Consider the following 10178-nt stretch of genomic DNA (forward strand, 5'->3'; position numbering starts at 1 on the left):
CTCAAATATTGATATTTTTACTGTTTGATGGTTGATTGAATTGATAACAGTATCCATAGACCACTTGCAGTATCCAAGGCCTAGTCACAACACTTGCACTTTTCTTCACACTCATCTAAATGGGTATTGAATACAGTAGAATTTTTTTATATGCAATTGTCGTCATTTTGACTTTAAAAAGTTTAGGTCAAGTGGCATCCCTGACTCCAATCGATTGCGGTGGCAAAATTCAAACTCGATCACACACCAATGAAGTTTAGTGGTTGTATCTCACATTTGATGCAGAATAACCATCCCAACGTGTCAAAACTACATACAAGTAGGCTTGAAAAATAATGAAAGTGGTCGTAAAAACTAGAAAACGATGATTTAGAATAAAACAAAGAATTATATTTTCCGCCATTTTTGCCATTTTCTGCCATTTTTGCCATTCATTTTGGACCAATTTCTGCCAGGTGGTAGAAAATATCTTTTTGATAATTTCTCATCCCTATCACAACCCTCTCATATCCGATGAGGAAAGTGTGAGAACTCCAGTCACGGGGATGAGGAGGACAGATTGAGGGTATGCTCGTGGAAAAGGTTCAAAGGCTCATCCAGACGAGTCGCCAACGAAGCAAGTAATGAAGGAGGAAACGTAGATCTCCTCAATAGAAGATAGGTCATTTTTCCATTATTTATTTGAAAAGTGAATCGTTTCAAAGTTAGGTTGTCAAAAAGTTATGTTGCTGACCAAGAGCAGGCAGTAAAATTTAAATTGTATGTACGGTTTAGTAAATAACTTAAATTGTATCTCCTGAATTCCCTAAACATTGCTTTGGGCTCAAATTTAGTCAATTTCATCCATTCATCAAGATCTTGTGGTCGTTTATAGTGCCTATTTGGAATAAGATGAACAGTTAAGGAGATACGAAATTTTGGCTTCAGTTCGCAGTCCATGTCTCCAGAAGTCCGTGATCGAGATTACCAATATAACGAGTGAACACATCAAATACCAAGAGCCAAAATATAGTAAGCAGGTCAGCTAGTTCCACCTGATCGCCAAAAATTTCCTCACCACATAGGAAATGGCTATATCAACCAAAATATAATGATTTTCTTTTCAGTCTTTTTAAAACGTTCTAAAATGTGATTCCAGTCACTGACTAAGTTTGTTGACATTAAACAAGTCCTAGAAAGGAAACAACCCTGATTTTCTTTTTTCTTATTTACCTTTTCAGTACTGTTTTGTTTATTACTTCCACATGCGCGTTTAAAAGCAAACGTCAATGTTTGCCACACTTGGATGTAATTCATCTGTGCTATATAAAAAACCCTTTGAAACGTCTAGCATATCAGTTTTGATCCTGGATCAGATCAACATGAAAGCAGACGTCCTTCTATTATGGCTCTTCTTTTGGTTCCACGACGTTATGGCTCAAAAGGGTCTCCAATGCTTCGTACCAGGTGAATGCTTGGACTCCCAAATTTTGGGAGCCACACCCACCAATAGTTCGCGAGAATGTTGGCGTCATTGCCAATCCGTAACTGGCTGCACATGGTTCACGTTCTACAAGGATTCCCAGGTCTGTACGCCTTTGTCCGGATGCTTGAGATTGTCCAATGAGAAGTGCCAAGAGAATTGCATCAGTGGTGAAGAGGAATGCCCCGAGGTTCAATGCGGAGTCCATGGTAGATGTTATGGAGCACTGGAAGGCATCAGGAAAGTGGCCAATGCCAAAGAATGTGCCTCCATGTGCGGACAACGCGACGAGTGCTTTTGGAACACGTATGATCCGGAGCATGAATCCTGCCTGATGACCAACGACTGTCCTCTCTTGGATCGAACTTGCTCTAATTGTTCAAGTTCGGAACGAGATTGTACCGCTGAGATGGATGCCAACATAAGTAATCGACCATATTTGAAATTTATTTTGCCAATTTTTCAAAATTTCCATTTGCAGATACTTCAATTGAGGATGATCCAAAAGGAACATCGGGTTTGTTAATGGGGACATGTCTCAGCCTAAAGCAACATTACTTCAACTTAGATTCCAATACGACGGGGAAATGTAAATTGCCAACATTTGCAGTGAACACAATAGTTCAGGTAAGATTATCTGGAGCGTTATTTGGCAACTCTTTACTTGTTATGATCAATCAAATTGAGTCAAAGAGGATTGACAAGTAGGTATTGATCAATCGCTTTAAAAAAAAACAATGTTTCCAAAACATTTAGTTTAAACAAAATAAAATGAACCCATCGAATTTGAGTTAACCAAAACATTTGACGAATTATTTTTGAAATGCTTAGTTGTTAGGGACAAAGCTACCATATGACTTAATTTGCTCCATAAAATAGCTTTTATTGTTTACAAGACATCTGTTCATATTGTTTTTTTTGTCTAACAATACAATGAGTGTAGAAATCAGTAGAATTTCCACCAAATACATATTTATGTATAGACATTAAAAATTTCTAGCTCCTCAGAATTTCACAAATTTTGACTAGACTGATATTTCCAGGCCAAGAGGTCAGCACTTCGAACTTATACATGTCAAAAAGTGTCCAGATTTACACCTTTTTTTTCATTAGTGGCGGGCTTAGACATAGAGTTAAGGTAAATGAGAGATTCCGTGTTAAGTGTACACACCCAAACGACACTTGGGTCTCACAATCTCATGAAATTTCACACATTCAATAACAAGTCAACACATTCAACAACCGAGTGAAGGTGGATCACAACGATATTGAGGACAAGATCAGGAGAATGTACGATGCTGAGTTTGAAGAGTCCTCGCTAGACAGTCGCGGCCCATCGTTGGAGGACACTCGTTGGCTGAATAAGGTGGAGAATTCAATTCGTGTGGATGAAGATGGGCACTACGAGATTGCCTTACCCTTTCGTGAGGAGGATGCGATCTTCCCCAATAACTATCGACAACCCCTCCAACGTTTTGAAGGAATTCGGAGAAAGTTTGAACGCGATCCCGTTTACAAAAACGATTATTCTACATTCATGCAAACAATGTTGGAAGAAGGTTTCGCGGAACCAGTCCCATTGGAAGAATGTAACCTTAGGAACGGGGGAGTCTGGTACATCCTTCACCATGGGGTTTATCATACACAAAAGAAGAATTTAAGGGTCGTCTTCAATTGTTCCTCCAAGTTTAAGGGAGTATCGCTCAACGACATGTTGTTGTCTGGACCGGACCTGACCAATAATCTTTTGGGAGTTCTCATTCGGTTTCGAAAAGGAGGATTGCAATAGCCGCTAATATAGAAAAAATGTTCTACCAAGTGAAGGTTTCGAAAAACGACTACGATCTATAGTGGTTCTTTTGATTCGCAGAGGGCGATGTGTGCGGAAACCCAGTTGGGTATCGCCTGCAGGTTCATGTGTTCGGAGCAGTGTCCTCCCCTAGTTGCGCCAAGTTTGCTCTACGCCGAGCAGCAACCGATTCCGAGGATGCCATAAGCGAGCAAGCAGCTACGACCATTCCAGAAGGATTCTATGTTGACGATCTTGTCGTGTAACTAGAGGAGGTCGAAGAAGCAGCTTCCCTTCTCAGCGAAATCAAGGAGATTTGCAACGGAAGAAAGTTCAATTTGACACAGATATCATCAAATTAAAAGGATGTGTTAAGACTTTTCGAGTCGAAAGACTTGGCCAAAGGAATTCAAGAGTTGGATTTCGAAGTAGAAGATTTGCCGATTGAAAGAGTCTTGGGTGTACCCGGGGAGGTCGAATCTGATGTGTTCAGTTTTAAGATCAACCTTCTGGAACAACCTGAAACAAAGCGAGGGCTCCTATCAATGACTTATGTAATCTATGATACCTTCGGGTTCATAGGTCCTGTGGCGATCAGCTAACCAGCTAGCTGATGGTGGTGTGCTCCCCTTTGATCATTCGGTTTCCAACTCTCGTCGAGTTCATACGCCATATTTGGTGACCCCGATTTTCTTTTTCAAGATGGCGACTGACGAAAAGAAATTTGAAATCGATAAACCGTGTACCGCAGTGGGCGTCAAGATCCCACCATTTTGGAGTCATGAGCCCCAGAAATGGTTTGCCCTTTGCGAAGGGCAATTTCGTCTTCAGAACATTTCAACATCATTAACCAAATTCGATCATGTGGTATCATGCCTTGGAAATGATATTATCTCCAGGGTCCCGAGTTCTGCTTTGGTTCCACAACCTTCGGATTCGGATCCTTACGGAACTCTCAAAGCAGATTTATTCAAGATCTTCAACGTCAAACCATCTCAACGCATTTCAACTTTCTTGGATATGGCTTCTAATAGCTTGCCCATTGTTGAACTTGATGCAACAGCCAAATCGTTGTTAGATGAGGTTGCGGATCTCAAAGATTATTTGATCAAAGACAGATTGATCCGAGCGTTCCCGGAGCATTCGCGAGCATCGTTGGCAACATTGGTTGATGTTCCGTTGGATCAGTTCTATGAACATGCCATCAATCTTTCTGCAACTTCTTCAAGGTGTGACCCGATAGCGACGGTCAAAACACCATTTCTGTGCCTTTTTCACCGCCGGTATCGGAAACAAGCCCACCGTTGTTTGGATCCAGAAAAATGCACTGGTCCCTCCATTGAACCCCGCTGGAAAAAGTCAAAAAACTAGGAAAAGACTGTCGAACTTCCATCTCGGCAGCCTGTTCTCATGCTTCAACTTCCAAGCCCAATTCGTCCACCAGCATTCCATCCTCTTCGCTCTTTTACATCACTGATTCATTTTCAAACCTTCGTTTTCTTGTGGATTCTGGAGCCTCTATTTGTTTGCTGCCTCGCCGGATTATTTCTTCGTCATTACTTGGGCCTGCCAACTACTCTGGTAATTTGGTCACCGCTAGCGGCACTCAATACCACGTTTGGAGCATTAGCGCAAAAATCGATATTGGCCTTGGATCTGTTTTTGAGGTGAGTTTTGTGGTAGCATATGTGTCGATGCCAATTCTAGGGGCCGATTTTCTTCGTTTTTTATCATTTATTGGTGGATCTGAAGAATGAACGCCTGTTGAAATCTTCTTGCCTGACCTCTTCGGTTTTGGTAGATGTCTCGAGTGATCACAACGCCTTGTCAGGAATCCATCACGTTATGTCTCTTGATTCGTGTCCTTACGTGCGATTGCTCGGTCGATATCCTTCTTTACTGAAACCTTCATTTTCTATGTCGTCTGTACATCATAACGTTCGGCATTTCATCCAGACCAGTGGGCCCCCAATATTTGCTCGTCTAAGACGACTGTCAAAGATGAAATTCGACATTGCTAAGGCTGAGTATGATGAGTTAATGGGTCTTGGCATCATTCAGCCGTCCTCATCTTCTTACGCGTCTCCCTTGCACATGGTACTAAAGAGCAACGGCTCTTGGCGGGCCTGCGGAGATTATCGTCTTCTTAATGACCGCACCATTCCAGATCGATATCCTTTGCCGCATATTCACAATTTTTCTTCTCATTTGAGTGGTTTGTCAATTTTTTCAAAGATCAATCTGATGAAAGCGTATCATCAGATACCAATGGCTGAGGAAGACCGTCACAAGACTGCAATTACAACTCCTTTTGGCTTATTTGAATATGTGAAAATGCCTTTCGGTATGCGAAATTCCGGCCAAACCTTTCAACCATTTATTGACGAAGTTACCCGTGGATTAACCGGAGTTTTCGCTTACGTCGATGATATTTTGGTTGCGTCGTCTTCTTCCGCTGAACATTCCCAGCATCTTCAATCTCTCTTTCGTTCTTCTCTTCTGGAATCATACGGCCTTATTGTTAGCAAGGAAAAATGTGTGTTTGGTGCCAATGAGTTATCCTTCTTGGGCCATAAAATTTCAGCGGCTGGAATTGAGCCTCTACCAGACCGAGTTCAAGACATCATTGATTACCCAACCCCAAAAGACGTTCAAAGTTTACAAAAGCTTCTTGGGCTCATTAATTATTATCATCGGATCATTCCAAGATGTTCTATGCTCGTCCATCCGTTCAGAAATCTCCTGAAACCGAAGGCTCCGTTTGAGTGGTTATCATTACATGATACTGCCCTTGAACGTCTAAAGTCAACCTTATCCAATCGTACATTGTTGGTTTTTTCCGCGTTCAGATATCCCTCTCACAATCACCACGGACGCTTCAGATTCGGGATTGGGTGCAGTGTTGGAGCAGAAGTCTTCGAATGGCTGGGAAGCATTGGCATTTTACTCTCGTGTTCTTTCAAAAGCAGAGGCCAAATACAGTGCTTTTGATCGGGAACTTATGGCTGTCAAAGACTCAATTCTACATTTCCGCCATTTTGTGGAAGGCACTTCTTTCACTATATTCACCGATCATAAGCCCTTGATTGCCGCCATCCACTCCAAAGGTCTTACCTGGAGTGATAGACAGTCCCGTCATTTCGCCATCATATCAGAATACACCACAGATATTCAGCACATTGACGGGAAAAATAATTTTGTGGCTGACGCGTTATCCCGCATTTATGGTACCTCCGGATCACCCATTGATTGGCAGGCTTTTGCGGATGCTCAGTCACATGATCCATTCATACAAGGTATTCCTGGTGCAATCACTAGTATCAGATGTGATTATGTGGAACGCGAAAATGTTTCAATCCTGTGCGAGGTTTCAACCGCTTCTAGTCGTCCAGTGGTTCCTCGATCCTGGGTTATTCAAATCATGGCCATTTTCCATGGGCTAAGCCATGGTGGCATTGCTCCAACAACTCGCGCCATTCAAGCTGAGTTTGTTTGGCATAACATGAAAAAAGACATTAGTGACTGTGTGAAAGCTTGTGAGAAATGTCAACGCTCTAAGGTTGGTCGTCATACCCGTCACCCACTTAAACAATTTCAACCTCCCTCAGGTCGTTTTGGCCATCTCCACGTGGACATTGTCGGGCCATTACCCTCATCCGATGGGTTCCGATATCTTTTCACGATGGTAGACAGGTGGACGCGTTGGCCAGAGGTGGTACCAATGTCCAGTATGACAAGCCAGGATTGTGCTCGTGCCCTTCTTCATGGTTGGATAGCACGATTTAGGGTGCCTGAAATGATCACCTCCGATCGAGGACGACAGTTTGAATCGGGCCTATGGCGGGAATTAAGCCGTTTCCTTGGTTTCCAATCATTGCGTACCACGTCATACCACCCTCAGGCTAATGGACTCGTAGAATGGTTCCACCGTTCCCTCAAAGCCACTTTGATGACCAAGTTAGTCACAATTCAAGATTGGCATCACGAGTTACCTCTTGTCCTCCTCGGTCTCCGATCGGCTTACAAGCCAGATCTCGGCTATTCGGCAGCTCAGGCGGTATTTGGAGAGTCCCTCAGAGTTCCTGGTCGTTTTTTTCACACGAGCCCGGTTTCCCCTGCAGCTGGATCGTTCATCCGCGATGTTCGTCGTCGTTTGGAAAACTTCCCTTTTGTCCAACCTAAACGGCATGGCTCTCTTTCCCCGTATTCATCTTCGGCTTTAATGAAATCAAAGGTCGTGTTTGTTCGCATTGATTCGGTGCAACCACCTCTTACCGCGCCGTACGTCGGACCATTTCGGGTGATGGATCGCAATTTGGATTATTTCATGCTAGATATGAACGGCAAACTGGACTCAGTCTCACTAGATCGACTCAAACCCGCTTTTCGTTCACAAGACATTCTACCAGAAATTTCGGAGCCTGAAGTGACTCATCATGATCGGGTGTTATTCCATGCCAAATAAGACCGTCATGCCTTATTTTTTGTTATTGTTTACCTTCCTCAATAAATTCTCCAAGGGGGGGTGTAGTGTGGCGATCAGCTAACCAGCTAGATGATGGTGGTGTGCTCCCCTTTGATCATTCGGTTTCCAACTCTCGTCGAGTTCATACGCCATAGTCCTGCGATCTTACCGGCAAAGAGGATTCTCCAAGAACTTTCAAGAAGGAGCCATGCATGGGATGACGATATTCCAGAAGATATCAAGGGGTGTTTAGGCTAAATGGAAGGCTGAGTTGGGCCTCTTTTCGAACTACAATACACCCAGATGGATACAAGTGTCGAATTGTGTTAAATGTACAACGTCATGTGTTCTGCGATGGGAGTGAGGTTGGATATTGAGCGGTGGCCTACGCAAGGGTTGAGTCTGTGGATAGAACTCGTTTGACTCTATTGCTAGCTAAATCGAGGCAGCCCCTTTGAAAAGGATGACGGTACCCAGGTTGTAGTTAGCCAGAGCGATATTGTGAGTGGAGCTGACTACTTCTCTTCGACGAGAACAAACCGCAAGAATTGAAGAGGATCATTGCTGGACTGATAGTTCAACGGTGTTGAAGTATCTGAAATACGGCCGAAAGCGATTTCAGCGTTTCGTTTCCAATCGTGTCTCGTTTATTCGAGAGAGAACGGCCGCGAAGGATTGGCATCATGTACCAGGATCCCTGAACCGGCAGACGTAGCGAGTCGAGGTCTTCCTATTCCACATTTTTTGGAGAATTTCTCGTAGCGGGGTGTTGTGAAAAAGATCCTGAGTGAATGTATGCACTGTCGAAAATATCGGGGAAAGGTGATTGACTAATTTATGGCCGATTTACCAAAAGACCGAGTAACTCCGGGACGATCCACCGTTTACAAACACCCGGGGGGATATGTTCGGCCCGTTTCCAGTTACTCGAGGTCGGTCCACGGTGGAACGCTTTGGAATAATTTTTTCTTGTCTCGCGTCTCGAGCCGTTCACTTGGAAGTGCTTTTTAAAAACTCGACGGATTCGTTCATTCAAGCCCTCCGTCGGTTCGTGTCTAGGAGGGGACAGGTTCGAGTTTTCCGGTCAGATAATGGTACGAATTTTTTTGGTGCCGAGCGAGAACTTCGGGAGATGTTGGCGAGTTTGGACAATACCAGCATTGGGAAGAACTGCAACGAATGAAAGTGAAATGGAAATTTAACCCTCCTTATGGTCATCATTTAGGAGGTTGCTGGGAAATAAAGATCCGCACAGTTCGACAAGTCTTGACAGGACTGATGACGGAGGAACCGAGGTCCTTTTCCAATGAGTTCCTTTGCACCCTCTTTTGCGAAGTCGAAGTGGTGACTCCTGTTTCAAATGACCCAAAAGATTTGGAGGCCATCATCACCCCAAATCACTTGCTACTTCAAAGGTCAGGTCCAACACTCCCGCCCGGCTTGTTTCAGAGAAATGATTTATATGCCAACCGTCGCTGGAAACAAGTTCAGTATCTTGCAAATCTTTTTTGGTCGAGGTGGAAGAAGGATTACTTGGCCAACCTCATGCGACGACAGAAGTGGACCAAAGTACAGAAGGATCTGAGAGTGGGTGATCTTGTGCTAATGATCAAAGAAAATGTTCCTTGCTGCTGATGGCCATTGGGACGGATCACCGAAGTATTTCCAAGTCAAGACGGAATGGTTCGTAAAGTGCAATTGAAAGCTATGACTGGAGTCTACCGAAGACCTGTCTCTCAACTCATTATGTTACGAGAGAATACGGAAGAAAATGACCGTGCGAGTAAATGATGAAGCCTAAGATCAGGTGGTTGGAACTGGTTTATGATCCAGTTAGGTGCCGGTGTGAGTCTTTGTCGGCTGTGGTTTTGGTCACCTCGTGGGATTGAGAGAAAACCAGTTTACTTTGTCATTTTACTTCATACCAGACGCCAGTTCTGCTCAGGACTGAGGATGTGAGAGGACGCCGAGTTAATATCGGTAATTATTGAGTGTAGATTATGTTCCTTTCTTCCTTGTTCCATGTGTTTCCTTATTTTAAATAGAAACCGTCCATAGTGGCTGAGCCCCAACGTTTTAATTGATTTAAGTCAGACAAGTGTTCGAAAATCGGCTGAGTAAGCGGGAAGAGTTGAACAACAAGGTTGAAGCAAGTAAACAAGTGAAATTTCAGCGCCATGGGATTAAATATGATCCATTCTAGGGTCATGTTCAATTTTGGCGATCCACTTGAAAATCGATATTTGAACAGCCATGACTCCGGTTGTAATAATCCAAATATTCAAAATCCATTGTCCCAATGTGCAACAATTGAGCAAAATCGGAGACGAAGTGAGAACAATTGACATGTTGCCATGTTTATGACAACAAAAGTTCAGAGGAAGATTATTTTAGTCATACGTCACTGTAGTGTTTAAAAGTGCGCCAAGAGTGCATTATTTTCAATTAGTGTTTTTTTTTTT

The 10178-nt window shown here is 43.3% G+C and overlaps 1 protein-coding gene across 1 annotated transcript; it reads left to right on the plus strand.

The window, feature by feature from the left end:
- Positions 1-1273: 1273 nt before the first annotated feature.
- LOC131884053 (uncharacterized) lies at positions 1274-3517 on the plus strand. The gene is made up of 4 exons (XM_059231693.1): positions 1274-1887; positions 1944-2114; positions 2689-2886; positions 3333-3517. Exons 1-4 carry the CDS (start codon positions 1362-1364, stop codon positions 3515-3517), a joined length of 1080 nt encoding a protein of 359 aa, XP_059087676.1. The 5' UTR covers positions 1274-1361.
- Positions 3518-10178: the final 6661 nt, after the last annotated feature.

The sequence above is a fragment of the Tigriopus californicus genome, chromosome 7 (genome assembly GCF_007210705.1).
Source record: "Tigriopus californicus strain San Diego chromosome 7, Tcal_SD_v2.1, whole genome shotgun sequence".
In the NCBI taxonomy this organism is placed as follows: domain Eukaryota; kingdom Metazoa; phylum Arthropoda; class Copepoda; order Harpacticoida; family Harpacticidae; genus Tigriopus; species Tigriopus californicus.

Bases quoted from the DNA above. Each gene is read 5' to 3' on its own strand.
- LOC131884053 (XM_059231693.1), top strand. From the start codon at position 1,362: ATGAAAGCAGACGTCCTTCTATTATGGCTCTTCTTTTGGTTCCACGAC. The intron at 1,888-1,943 runs GTAATCGACCAT...TTCCATTTGCAG, and splicing joins TGAGATGGATGCCAACATAA to ATACTTCAATTGAGGATGAT. The intron at 2,115-2,688 runs GCAACTCTTTAC...TTCAATAACAAG, and splicing joins ATTATCTGGAGCGTTATTTG to TCAACACATTCAACAACCGA.